The sequence below is a fragment of the Ostrea edulis genome, chromosome 2 (genome assembly GCF_947568905.1).
Source record: "Ostrea edulis chromosome 2, xbOstEdul1.1, whole genome shotgun sequence".
Lineage (NCBI taxonomy): Eukaryota > Metazoa > Mollusca > Bivalvia > Ostreida > Ostreidae > Ostrea > Ostrea edulis.
Window position 1 is genome coordinate 31,650,021 of NC_079165.1, and position 15,282 is coordinate 31,665,302.

The following is a 15,282-nucleotide window of genomic DNA, read 5'->3' on the forward strand; positions in this document are numbered from 1 at the left end:
GAAATCACTCGAAGAAATCGGAAAATCGACATTTTTCAAATACTTCCGGTATAGACCGGAAGTGACGGACGAAAAAATTGAATGTATGTGTACAATGGACTAATGTTAGTTGATCAACTCCACAAGTTTCAAGCGTCTATCTATATTCATTATTGAGAAACTGAAAAAACAAGGTTTGAATATGTCCACCCCATATCTCACGACCGGAAGTGAATTTTACAAAAATATTTAAATTCACACTAGACATTTATAATGTCTATAACATATGTAAAATTCAAATCATTAACTTGTTTTATGACCGAGATTTATGGCACTGAAAAATGAGAGAATGAATAGTTTTTCTTTCATATAACCGGAAGTTGGAGATTCAACTTCCGGTGGGGTCAATAGTTTTTGAGAATTAGAACGAGACCTAATAAACCAATATAGGTTTCAATTTGAAAGAAAAAAGTTTGAAATTTATGATTTATTAATCACTTCCGGTGACGACCGGAAGTGACGGCCGACATTCTTACCCCCCTACTGCACCCCTACAAAGTGAGATCTATTAACTCTGAAATTTTGGTGACTCTATCTTTTACCGTTTCTGAGAAAAACGATTGACAACGAAAACAGCTCATAAGCCGTATTTGCCGACCGGAAGTGAATTTTACAACAATATTTGACGTTACTTTAGACATTTATAGTGACTATAATATATGTAGAACTCAACTCATTAACTAGTTTCATGACCGAGATTTATGGCACTGAAAAATGAGAGAATGAATAGTCTTTCTTTGATATAACCGGAAGTTGGAGATTCAACTTCCGGTGGGGTCAACATTTTTTGAGAATTAGAACGAGATATAGTAAACCAAAGTAGGTTTCAATTTGAAAGAAAAAAGTTTGAAATTGATGATTTATTTGATCACTTCCGGTGACGACCGGAAGTGACGGCGACAAAAAATATTACGTGCATGCACCATAGAGAAAATAGATCTATCATCCCTGAAAGTTTCATTCGATTATCTTTAGTGGTTTTCAAGTTTACCCCCGGACAAAGTTTCTTTCAAAAACCGGAAAATCGGACGTATCTGACGAACGGAAGTGAATTTTGAAAAAATGAAAAAAATGCCTCGAGGTACCATCGTTCCCTATAACCTGTGAAAGTTTCAGGAAAATCCATCCAACGGTCTCGGAGACGAAAGGGAAAAAATAATAATAATAATAATAATAATAATAAACAGTAGAATCACTAGAAGGTCTTCCGTTGGAAACGGAAGACCTTAATAATAACTAGACACGATCTCGTTGCGAGCAACGAGTAGGTCTTCCGTCCGATTTGTTGATGCACTCGGAGTTAAAAAAAAAAAAAAAAAAAGACAAATGAGTCCCAATTTAGTTTCCGACTTTAAGACACTTTAGATATAATCAATTTTTCATATCATAAGCTTCTGAAGCAAAGTTGCGGTGAAATTCGTCTGAAATTCGACTCTCCAGGCGAGCCATAAGGCCCGCGGGCCTATTTCTTGATGTCATTTGTTAGCCCTCTATAGACTCAACAACTTTAGTTCTATATGTCTTTACAAAATATTTACCTGTAAAAAGTTATTGAGATCGACCGATATCGACAAAAAATCGACTCTACAGGCGAGCCATTAGGACCATAGGCCTATTTCTTGATATCAATCGATAGATCTCGATAAACTGAACAACTTTTGTTCAATATGTCCTTACAAAATATTTACCAGTTACAAGTTTTTGAAATCGACTGATATCGACAAAAATCGACTCTACAGGCGAGCCATGAGGCCCACAGATCCATTTTTTGATATTGATCGATAGGTTATGACACATTGAACAACTTTTGTTCAATAATGCTTTTCAAAAAATATGTCGTTTTCAAGATATGAGGCGTCAAATATTTACGATTTTGGCCCTTAAAATCTCTAATTACGTAACATATGACCTACTTTTTGATTTGATAAGATCAAGCTCGTTGAGATGAACATTTCCGCTTCTACAACTTATTATAAAATATTAATAGTTTCTGAGATATTCTCAAAAACATTTGGACCCTTCTGAACCCCTAATTTAAAGGGCCAGCCCGTTTTGCTTGATATCGTAAGAAAGGCCTTGTCATTTGAAACATTTTTTGCTGAACAAGTATTTAGAAATTCTTTACCGTTCTCGAGTTATCTCTACAAGAAATATTTAGGGGCCAAACTGTAGCTCCCTAACGGGGCCACATAGGGAAAAAACGAAATGTACATATTGTTTAGATTATCATTCTGAACAACTTTTGTTCAATAATGCTTTTCAAAATATTTGTCGTTTTCAAGATATGAGGCGTCAATTATTTATGATTTTGGCCCTTAAAATCCCTTATTACGTAACATATGACCTACTTTTTGATTTGATAAGAACAAGCTCGTTTAGATGAACATTTCCGCTTCAATGACTTATTACAAAATATTAATAGTTTCTGAGATCTTCTCATAAACCTTTGGACCCTTCTGGGCCCCTAATTTAAAGGGTCAGCCCCTTTTGCTTGATATCGTAAGAAAGGTCATGACATTTCAAACATTTTTTGTTCAACAAGTATTTAGAAATTCTTTACCGTTCTCGAGTTATTTCTAGAAGTAATTTTTAGGGGCCAAACTGTAGCTCCCTAACGGGGCCACATAGGGTAAAAACGAAATATGCATATTGTTCAGATCATTATTCTGAACAACTTTTGTTCTTTATTGCTTTTCAAAATAGTTGTCGTTTTCGAGATACAAGGGGTAAAAAATTTATGGTTTTGGCCCTTAAAATCCCTTATTACGTAACATATGACCTAAATTTTTATATGAATAGATTTGGATTGTTGAGATGAACATTTTTTGTTCTTTGACTTATACCAAAATATTAACGATTTTTGAGATATTTGATCTAGACTTTGAGCCCTTCTAGATCCCTAATTGAAGGGGCTAGCCCCTAAATCTTGATATTTTCGAAAAGATCTCGTAAATGTGCACAACTTTTGTTCTACATGTCTTAACAAAATATTTGCAAGAAAAAAGATATTGGAGATCAAAGGTCAAAAATCGCCGAAATCGGCGAAAAATTTTGGCATCCATTTTTTCAGGTCCAGGCGAGCTCTTAGGCAAATCGCCTCCGGTAAAATCGAATCCCCCACAAATCTTCTAAAATGTTTACTCTATTTTGTGTAGAAATTTCAAGACTCTAGCTTCAAAACTAACGGAGGAGATGCGTGGACAACAAGGCCCTTCAAAAAGTCACTAAAAGAGAGATAACTCCTGACCGGAAGTGACGTCAAGCACGAAATTTTGCAAGCAAAGTCTCGTCACCAAAAGACATCTTTCCTGAAAATTTCGTGAAAATCGATCGAGAAATGGCTGAGAAAAACGCGTGTACTACCAAGGAAAATAATAATAATAATGAAGAAGAAGAACGCGAACAATAATAGTAAGGTCTTCCGCAGGAGACGGAAGACCTTAATAATGAAGAAGAAGAACGCGAACAATAATAGTAAGGTCTTCCGCAGGAGACGGAAGACCTTAATAATGAAGAAGAAGAACGCGAACAATAATAGTAAGGTCTTCCGCAGGAGACGGAAGACCTTAATAATAATAATAAGAAACAGAGTAAAAACAATATGTTCCCAAACTTTGTTTGGGGAACATAAAAATCGTTTTATAGCAATATACATATATATTATTACTCCAGTAACTTGATCCGCAGAGTCGGATCACAGAGTTTACAGGCAAGTTTGATCTGATGATCCGCGCCTATAAAAGAAACATGATCCAACTCTTCGGATCAAATTATTGCAGGACATGTAATGATGAATTTGTCATATAACCCATTATATATTTTTAGGTCACCTGAGTCACTCGGGTGGCATAGTGTGATTGGTGTCTGTCGATGTCTGTCTTGCATTAACATTTGAATACAGTGAAACTTCTCTAAACTGGCCGGCTCTCAGACCGGAAAAAACGGCCGGTTTAGAGGGATGGCCGGTGTACCGAGAAGTTAGCAATTATAGATGTTTTATCTCAATATTCACAAAGTAGATACTGTTCACTTTGATCTGGTGATCTATGATCAATTATGGCTGGAGATTAAATTAGTCCGCTTGTACCTACAAGTAATAATGAATTACAAGAAATATTCTCGCTGAAATCATCTAATTGTAAACTGAAAATCTATAACAGGATACATAAAGAAAACACAGAGGCCTATTATTGGAATTCCTTTTACCTATAGAAACTCTGTTTACATTCATCGCTTATGTCATTAACAATTTTGTTTTGACGTTTTTAAAAAGTACAGTAGTAAATATGAAATTGTAATTTGAATATTTCTTTGGAATTAAGTCTATGGAAACCAAGAAAATTAATCTATCTTTTAATAATTATCATTAACAGTCATGTATTTGTTCTTTATTAACTACCATAATTACTACTTATATCCATAAGCTGTAGTAAGGTGAAACAATATGGTGTTTGATTCTGTATTCATTCAATATGTTCCTGTTTTTTACATTTTGTACTGAATTGGGAAGGGTCTCTTGGATTAGCTAAGTGTCAATTAACACCCTTGACAGCACAGGTAAACAATAGAAATTAAAGAGGCCACTAGTGTTTTTCACACCTCCAGTCAATAATTTCCCACCTGACCAGTCCATCAGTCAATTTGCACACCTGGATGATCTTGATCAACCTCTAGCCAAAATTTTCTTGTCTTCAAAAAGTGGCCAGTATGTTAAGGGTAAATTACACATGTTTGTTAACAAATGCACTTTAAAAAGTGGCCGATGTCCGGTTTTCAGGGGTGGCTGATTTTGTAAGACTTTCTTTGTAAGGAAATGTTAAGATTTCTGCCTGGACTTTAAAAATCGGCCGATATTCAGGGAGAACCGGTTTTCTGAGGGGCCGGTTTGGAGAAGTTTCACTGTATAATCAACTTTTTCACATGGTATTGAACATCCTTTTGGTAAGGGGAACTAAAATTGTGAAGTTCATGGTCGCTGCACCCCTAGGGTGTGATCTTTGTATATAATCATAAACAAGGATGCCTCTACCAAAATCATGAGATTCATGGCCCCTGGGTCAGGCGTTCTGGTGCTAGAGTGGGACTTGTGGTTCATATAGTGAAAATGCATTATTTCGAAATTTCAATTCTTGAAACAGAGTACACCACACAGAAATAATAAAAAGAGAACCATATACCAAAATTGTGAAATTCATTACCCCCAGGGTAAAGGGTTCTGGTGCTACCACATGGCTTTATTATTCATATAGTGAAAATACATGACTGATATTTCTTTATTAATAATCTTTTTTGATCCCTGGACATCATGCAATGAAACTGCGTATATAATAATAATACAAAGAAAAGCCTTTTCCAAAATTGTAAAATTCTTGGTCCCTGGGTCAGGGGTGGTGGTGCTAGGGCTGGGCTTACTTTACTAGGGCTGGGCTATATGGCTTTACTTAAAATCTTCTTGACTCCTGGATATCAATTAACCAAACTGAGTACGTATGTACATAGAAATCATAATCAACCGTGTTGACACACAGAAAAAACGATGGATATATGATAAAATGTAATTCTCTCTTAGGTATAAAATCCAAAACATTCTACAGAGAAATGACAAACAGCCTTATAGCAGCAAGTTCCATTCACCTGAAGGACAGAGTGTATATAGTGGGTGGGTATAACGGCACCACTTTTAGCCAAGTGGTGACTATTAAACCCCAAGAAACCATCTGCCAGACTGCTACAAGAGAATCAGACTGCAGGGCTATGCAGGGGTGTGACTTTTGTGTCAATGGAGACATTGGAATTTGCAATGAAAGAACAACGCTGGACAGGTTTGTGAAGACCAATATATGAAAGTCGATCTATCTTTAAATTAGCTTTAATACTAAATTTAAAGGTTTTTTTTTTTTGTCTGTATCAGTTTCAGAGATGCATTTTCCAGCCTGAATTGTGGAATAGAATATAAAAAAAAGTTGATTTTATGTTGAATCATGTCTTTTGCAGTAGCTGCTCGGGGGCAGAAATTTGTAATGAAGCCTGGTATAACAAAACAGACTGCAGTTCCTACCGCTCATGTCGGACGTGTTTGGCAGCTAATCCATATTTCCAATCACAGGTATCAATGACATTCATCATATTTGTTTGTGATGTTTAAGTATGGAGGTTTTAGACTTGAACACATTTATTCCTTTCTCAAAAAAAGAAATGAATTAAACTAATATTTGTATAATAATGACTCATTTCTGCTGTTTTTCACTGTGAGCGAATCTTTAGCAATGTTATCTAGCAATATTTACCATTAAAACATCCAGTTTCTTCAGGTCTACATCAGAAAGATGTTTGATTTCAGTTCAATGTTACCTTACATTTAATTTTTGGTTGTCAACTTTAATTAAATGAGTTATATCCTTAATGTTTAACATCAAAAATGAAAAAATGTATTTTTCAAAAAACACAAAACAGTCCTTTAAAAATAAGAAATGAGAAATAAAAATTTTAAAAGAAAAGTCTCGAGTTTGTTGGGTGGGTTTATTAGCACTTTGCTTTTATCTGTGGCACTCTTGTCATATTAATTTCTTATACAGTAACTGTAAGGACTGATGTGAAACTGGGAAACCTACATCTCATGGAATTTATTTTTTACAATGTGGAATGCAATTTATTTTCTGCACACAGCCTTGTAAGTGGTGTATGGACTGTGAATCCTGCATCAGAGCAGAGGAACAGTGTAACCACCACAAGGACTGCGAGGAGAAGTCGGCCATTAGGTCCTCCAGCCAGTGCCTGCAGGAGAAATGTGAAGTCAGCCAGTGTCCAGACTGCCTCAGTGACCAGGGTTGTACTTGGGCTAATTGTATACACCAGGGTAGGTAGAGTTGAATGTCATGTAGGAGATATATAGCAAGTAAAATTAGATATGTATGTACATGTCAATGTTCCTTGCATTTAAAATGGATTAATAAAATTAAACAGTGGGTGAGAGGGTTAAAAAGAGAAATTCACGTTATTTTTAGAGACTTGTGTAATTTATTACTAATATGCAAAAATGCATAATGAATGATTTTAACCAAAGCACATTAACTGACTTTCCAAATCACATTAGTTGGGGCCATATTTTCATGGGTTGGAAAAAAAATAGCATGTTTGCAGGTCTTCATTTGGTTATCTTTCTTCATGGTGATTTTTGTTGCTGTGTTTAATCTAAAGTTTGAATTTGTGGGTGTGCCTGATGAAAACCCTCTTGAAAATTAGTGATTTAATAGTAATTCATCCTCATTCATTTTTATACGCTCGTCTTTAGACGGGACGTATTATGGTACAACGATGTCTGTACGTCCGTCTGTCCGTTCATCCGTCTGTCCGTTCGGGGTTTTCTCTTTATAATTTCATTTCCCTTTCACATATTCTGCTGAAACTTGCTGTGTAGCTTCTTTGTGGGTCACTCTAGATCATACTGCAATTTTGATCCATTTCGACCTTTTTTCCAGGAGTTTTGCCCCTTTATTTGGAAATAATTATTATATGGAGGGTGCATAATTTGTCCGCCCAACTCCTCCCACAGTTTTCAAGTGAGGACCATCTTATTTTGTGGAGTGTTTGTATGGGTATTGAAGTTGTGCATCTGGGGAAGGATTTTGATTTTCTTCCATTTTTGAAAAAAATTACAGGTTGTTGAACTTGGTCCATTTTGAGGAAATCTCGATTTTTAAGCTAAGACCCTTTGTTCATATGAAAGTTTGTCACAGTCTCATGATGGCTGATACTACCTGAAGCAAAGTTATACAAATTATAGCACAAGAAAAACACCCTATGTAAGCATTTCACGGGCGTATTATGTACCGTTTGCGGTACTCTTGTTAAGACTGGCATGTATTTATATAGTAAATCATCCTTGTTTAGTCCTAGAACTGTCATGTATTTTAAAGTTATTCATTATCATTCAGTCCTAAAACTTTTACAGTCATTCATCTTCATTCAGTACTAAACTGGCATATATTTTACAGTACTTAAACTTCATTCAGTCTGAAAACTCCAATGTTTTTTCTAGTAATTCATCCTCGTTTAGTACTAAACTGGCATATATTTTACAGTACTTAAACTTCATTCAGTCTGAAAACTCCCATGTTTTTTCCAGTAATTCATCCTCATTCAGTCCTAAACTGGCATATATTTTACAGGGGAGAACAACATTCAAATAGTGGACACAAGCTTCAGTTCAACTTGGAGATGTACAAAGGATGTCTTAGGTGGTGTCTGCACCAATCACAGTGTGTGTCCCAAAAGATGTGATGAGTACACAGACTGTGAATTGTGTCAGAAGGCCAGTGGAACGGGGGCAGGGTCAAGAGGCTGTGTCTGGAGCTCAGTCAAACAGCAGGTCTGTTCAAAATGTCTAGCAGTATGGAGAACTGTTCTGTAATAACTCAAATGTGGAGGTCTTTTTCATGCATGTAGTGTAAAACTTGTAAAGAATTTCTCATTTCTCTCATTTTTACCCGAGATCGGGATGATAATCAAAGTGATTTTATAACCTGTATTCATTTTAACGCCAAGATTACTAAATTTTTGATGATAGATATACTGTGAAGTAGGAAGTCTGAAGACATTATAAAAATTGTAGTACACAAGCTGATAGATATGAAAAAGAGTCAGTGTTAAGATCATTGTCTCATTTGGTAGAAAGTGTGTGTGACTATAATGATTAACAGGAGAGTGAGAAAAAGAGAATAATTACTTCTGCATTTTTAAGATCTTCTGTTTGGTTTTCTGCTGTGTCTTCCAGATATAAATTTTACACACTAAATCCATTCCCTGTTTGTAGTGTTTTGATGAGGCTTTGCTTCCCCTTCACTGTGTCAGCGGGGAGTGTGGTATTGTCCTACAGAGGGAGCCACACAAATGTCCAGAACCCTGTTCACGTTTCCAGATCTGTGCCGAGTGTATCAAGGCTCCTTGGTGTGGCTGGTGTGCCTTTGCTGGTTATGGTGGTGAGGGGATATGTATGCGAGGTGGTCGAGATAACCCTACAGGAGCAGGATCATGTTTGGAGAATGACATCAGACAAAGCGAAGGATACAGGCCCAGTAAGTACACAGACATTTTGTAATAAAATGATTGATTGTTCACATGACTAATGAAATAATCCACCTTAGTAATGATCCTAGTCCAAAATGGTCTTTGAAAAAAAAATGAATGTCAAGAAGTGGAGTAGCTATCCATGGAACACCAAATTGATAGGGATGACTCTTGGTTACTGCCAAAAAACTTGGGATTTGAGTATTTAAAAGTAATTTATTCATATTCTATAATGATTAACACTGCGTGAAATTCTCATTTTACTTTTATGTCTCAAAATTATAGTCAAGAAATCACCTTCTATGTTTCATACGTTATTCATTGCTAAATTTAATCATTGTATGTGCCTAATTAACATCAACACTGACCAGGTAGGATATCATCAGTGAAGTGTCGCACGTTTAAACACACAAATATTTCAAGTTTTCAAGATTGAAATAGATAATAATATACAGTCAAACCTCGTTATCTCGAACACAAAGGGACTGAGAAAATTCAAGGATTCGAGATATCGAGGGTAAAATAATTAAAGAATAAGTAGTTGGGACTTCCAAATCACTTCGACATAGCCATGGTATTCGAGATGTCGGTGTTCGAGATACCAGAGTTCAACTGTGTCTGATTATCAGGAATTCAATTTTACTTCAAGAGATCAAGAGATTTAAAGTTCAATAGATCAAGGGTAGATTTGCTTAGTTAATTGATCGAAAATTCACTTTGAGAGATCAAGAATTTTTAGAGATTGAAGTTTAAGCCATCAAGAGTCACCGTTATATACTTAAATGATAGAAGATATCTTCATATTCAACATAATCACAATTCAAATAATGAATATTCATTTAATGATATCATTAATTGAATTCAATTGATTCAAAAGATATCTTCAAATAGTTAATGATGTCATCAATTATTTGTGAATTTGACATTCCATGGTTGATTGATTCAAAAGATATCTTCAGATAGTTAGTGATTTCATCAATTATTTGAGTATTTGTGAATTTGGCATTCCATGGTTGGCTAACACTGAAAGATATGTTGTGTCATTCACTTTGTCAACTGTTTGTGAAATGCCATGACATGTTTTTATTTGAATGTGTTCCACGACATCACAAACTTGTAACAAATGCAGAGTGTAATGATAAAGTGCAATTCAAAATTGAAAGCCCTTAATTTTCTTGACAATTTCAAGTTGTAGGTATCAATCTGAATTTGTGTCTATATTATATTTGAAAGGGAAACCTATAGAAAATTCTTTCTGACAATGCTTTTATCTTCTTTTTTTTTTTTTTTACTTAAATAGCAAATACAAGCAGTAAGTTATGTGTCTGTTAAGTAGTGAATCTTTTATTTTTTATGCATGTTATTTTTATAAAGCTTTTTTCATCCATGGTTAATTTTTCTCTCATTTTTAATAATCATCACTGTCGTTCCTTAAGTTTGACTTTTAATTTAGATACATGTATTAATAATTCGTGATCCACTTTTCATTTTATTGGAATCTCTATAGATATGAGCAGTTTATTTAATCATAAGATTTAGAACTGATACAAATCCATTTTATCAACTGCACATGCTGATCTGTATCTTTTCAGTTGCATGTTGTTGTAAACACATTCAAATGTTGCTTATGTTGTTGCCTCACATTTCAGATTGTAAAAAATGGAAAAATGCACCCCCCTTCCAAAATTTTTTAAACTGAAATTAGAAAATGCAACAGTTTGCACTGTGAATGTGTTCTTCTAAATTCTATGTCATCACACGTGTTGAACTTATGTTCATATTGTCCCGGTGTACATTAACATGTATATCTTCAAACTTCCGTGTCATCACTCACGTTGACTGTTGAGAGGAGGTTCAGCTTGAATAAATCGGACTCGTTAAAGTTATGTTCATATTGTCACTCTGTACATTAAAACATATATACTACATGTACTCAAGACTTTCAAGGCAGTGGGAAGTGAAGCACACTAACAGATGCTAAAACTAACTGAACTCAGAATGATTGATAACAACTGGGAGTATTACATCTGAGTACCAAGACAATTACTTTTAACAGTCAAATGAATTATCAGTATATTCAGGTCATAGTCTGTACAGAAATAAGTCAATGTGGCATTTCAGTTTGTTTTTTTTAAAAAGATAAAAACATGCAAAATTCTGCACAAAGATTTTAGAATTTTCTCTAGTGCTAACATTTTCTTGGTTTTTTTTTAAACAGTCAACTTGTGGGCTAAGAAGTCAAAAGGCGCACCCACCTGGGCCTACAGTTCTTGTCCCCCAGAGAATGAGTGCGTGAACACACACCACGATTGTGATAACGAGAGCCAGGACTGCACAGACACAGAGACCAGTTATAACTGTACCTGTAAAACAGGCTACCTGGAGGACCCAGCTAGGTCAGAAAAATAAACATGGTCCCGGGGTGGGGGTGGGGGGGGGGGGCTTCATTTTTCTGTTAAAGAAGTGTTATTCTCAATCTATTTTAGTTCAGTTATCTATTTGTATATAGAGGATTTAAATGCATAGTTATATCTATGCAGTGAAACACAAAGAAAATTGGCCCTCCTCGATTATCAATATTTCAGTATATTAGTACGCTGTACTGCGATGCTGATAGTATTAGTTGTTTTGACATGTTGTTTTTCATAATTTTAGGTAATTAACTTGATTTCAAAAACACAGAACTTTATCTTGCATAGATAAAAAGATTCTTTAAAGTTGATGTATTCTATTCTTTTCTCATGTTGAGATAGACATATAAATGTACATCTACAAGACAAGTTTCTCATACATATAAACAAAGTCTTGCAGTCCGAGTCACTAACCACACAGAGCACAACCGTCACAGTTTTCAGTTACTTTATGCAAAGCACACATTCTAATAAATAATTATGTTTCCTTGCTATGTCTCTAAATTATATTCTCAAAATCACTGTCTCATAGTTAAGTCCAAACAAGTCGTAAATAATGGCCATATAGAAAAAATTATATAAGGCAAACAAAGTGCAGGGGGAGGGTGAATAAACAATTATCCATTTCCACAAGGAAACACAGGCAATGTGTCACCTATATAAGCACCTAATCAGCACAGCTGAGCTTGATCCAGGCATTCACCGTTATCCAGGTAGGGTCCAAGGGGAAATAATTTTATGCTTGAGTGAAGGTGTGTACATACGCTACCACCACTTTAAGAGATCAAGAGGGAAAAACAATGAAATAAGTTTTACGGGACCCAAATTTCGCTTCTAGAAATCAAGAACTTCGAGAGATAAAACTTTCGAAAGATTGAGATAAAATTTGCTTAGTTATATGAAGAGAAAAATCAGGATTTCAATTCGAGAGATCAAGAACTTTGAGAGATCAAAATTCAAGCCATCGAGAGTCACCTGTATTTAGGTACCACATGGTAACCCCAAACAACCAATCATTAACCAGAATCTGCTCTGTGACACTTCCTGTAAGAATAAATCAAGGAAAGTGCACACAGAGATGTTTACTAGAGGAAATATCACTCCTTGCTAAGTATATAGATGTTTATGGACATATTCGTAATAAAGAGAATTAGCTGGTGAATTGTGAAGATGATATACGATACAACATTCAAATACACAAAGGTGAAAGGTGACAAATGACTACAAACTTACTCATTTAAGATCAAGGATGTGAATAATCAAGGACAATATCCTCAGTTCCTAAACAATGATAGGTGATTAGAATACCGTACTTCATTTATATCATGAATATAACACAATACTTTGCTATAGATACATCATATGACTCACATTCTACGGAAATACATGGTGATTTGACTCGAACAAGGTAAAAATTTATCATCATCGTCGTATGCTGCAAGCGATCAGCTGTTTGGTTTGCAATTGTGACTGATATCAAGTGAAGAAAATACCTATGCATTTCTGTGACACAGTAAACAAAATAGATGTAAAGCAAACAAGGAGTGGTGTTAGGAGGCCCTGTGTGATTATGTATAAATATGTGGTCATGTTTGAATGATCATTCAAATATTTCAAGATTGTTTTGTTTTTACAGTGGTAAATGTAAACCCCACTGTCATCATAAGTGCATGAATGGAACATGTATCCGGCCAGACATCTGCCAGTGTAACTTTGGTTACGTCGGGAAGCAGTGTGAGAAGGAGTGTGAGTGTTATGGAAACAGCAACTGTCCAAACGACCTCAACCTCAGACTTTGCCTGAAGTGTATGAACCATACAAAGGTATATCCTGTATAGTTGTGGAGATTTATAGCAGTTAACCTTGTGTGTCTTTTCTGATCACATTTTGTCCGCTGTCCGTCTGTCTGTAAACTTTTCACATTTTCATCTTCTTCTCATGAACCACTGGGCCAATTTCAACCAAACATGGCCGAAAGCATCCTTGGGTGAAGGGCTTTCAAGTTTGTTCAAATGAAGGGCCATGTCCCTTTCAAAGGGGAGATAATCACAAAAATGCAAAAATAGGGTGGGGTCATTTAAAAATCTTCTTCTCAAGAACCCCTGGGTCAGAAGAGCTGAAATTTACCTGAAAGCTTCCTGACATATTGCAGATTCAAGTTTGTTCAAATCATGGCCCCCGGTGGTAGGATGGGGCCACAAGGGGGATCAAAGTTTTACATAAAAATATATAGGGAAAAACTTTAAAAATCTTCTTCTCAAGAACCACTAAGCCAGAAAATGCTGAGATTTACATGAAAGCTTCCTGACATAATGCAGATTCAAGTTTGTTCAAATCATGGGCCCCTGGGGTTGGATGGGGCCACAATAGGGGATCAAAGTTTTACATACAAATATATAGGAAAAATCTTCTTCTCAAGAACCACTGAGCCAGAAAAGCTGATTTTTACATGAAAACTTTCTGACATAGTGCAGATTCAAGTTTGTTCAAATCATGGCCCCCGGGGGGTAGGATGGGGCCACAAGTGAGGGGGGGGGGTGTCAAAGTTTTACATACAAATATAGGAAAAAGCTTTAAAAATCTTCTTCTCAAGAACCATTGGGCCAAAGAAGTTGACATTTACATGAAAGCTTTCTGACATAGTGTAGATTCAAGTTTACAAAGGGTAGTTTGGGCCATAATAGGGACTATTGGGTTTTACATGCAAATATATATGGAAAGTCTTCAGATATGGGCCAAGGTGACTCAAGTGAGTGATGTGGCCCATGGGCCTCATGTATTTTGCTATAGCATTCCATTTTATATTAATTCAAATTTGGATCTTGATTAGATTAAATACATGGGGTATGAGAGAAAATATCCACTATATAGGGTATTTCATATGTTCTATGGATTTTGACTGCAATTCATGTCACGTGGTTAAGAAACTTTCAATACTAAACCAGTTTGTGAAATCGATAGATATTTTGACATATTGATAGTCTACAAAATATTGGAAGAAATGTTTTGCAGGTGGCCTGCAAAGCATAGCTACACATAGAGAGCACTGTATCCATGGTCTGTCCATCTGTCTGTCACACTGTAGAATTTATAACTATAATGAATAGGACTTTGACATAAGGCTTGTGTATTCTTTGTTTCAGTTTCATATATACCATGATTAGTGATGTCATTACCAGTGTTCCTTAGAAAGCTCTTGTTTCACTGCTGATAAACTGATTTGTTTTGTAGGGTGACCAATGTGAATCCTGTGAAAGTCGGTATGTGGGAGATCCAACCAAGAGGAAGTCGTGCGTGCCCTGTTTCATCCATTGTAATAACCACACATTATCCTGTGTTTCAATGACTCAGTACAGCAACAAAACATTCATGACCCAGTTTGGGCGTAACTCTTCCATACTGAACAATGTAAGTGAAGGTCATAGTTCTGTTTTGCAGTTGTGTTACTTGAAATAAAAAGTCAGATGAGATTTTTCATACTCCCAGATTACCAATAGACTTCTTCCCTCCATATACCTGCATATTAAGTTTTGCTTCTTTGAGAACTTTTTTTATATACCGGTATTCAAAGGACGCCAAACATTAAACAGTACGAGTTTTGAATGTTGGGGATTTTAGTTGGTTTTAGGGTCTCGGGGTAATGCAGGTTATGAAAACTCTAAACCATTATCTATTTGTGAGAATAATTTTGTGTATATAAATAGTGATGAACGAATGTGAAAGTTCATGAAAATTATATATCTCACTTAAAAATAGGACAAGATAA

The 15,282-nt window shown here is 35.6% G+C and overlaps 1 protein-coding gene across 1 annotated transcript in view; it reads left to right on the top strand.

Moving 5' to 3' along the window:
- LOC125680674 (multiple epidermal growth factor-like domains protein 8) overlaps positions 1-15,282 on the top strand; it is a 112,952-nt gene that overhangs the window by 88,156 nt on the left and 9,514 nt on the right. Inside the window, exons 25-32 of the mRNA XM_048920372.2 lie at positions 5,609-5,861; positions 6,034-6,145; positions 6,706-6,895; positions 8,208-8,407; positions 8,852-9,113; positions 11,324-11,501; positions 13,153-13,339; positions 14,748-14,924. Of these exons, the coding sequence (XP_048776329.2) occupies positions 5,609-5,861; positions 6,034-6,145; positions 6,706-6,895; positions 8,208-8,407; positions 8,852-9,113; positions 11,324-11,501; positions 13,153-13,339; positions 14,748-14,924 (1,559 nt within the window). The remainder of the gene's footprint in view (positions 1-5,608; positions 5,862-6,033; positions 6,146-6,705; positions 6,896-8,207; positions 8,408-8,851; positions 9,114-11,323; positions 11,502-13,152; positions 13,340-14,747; positions 14,925-15,282) is intronic.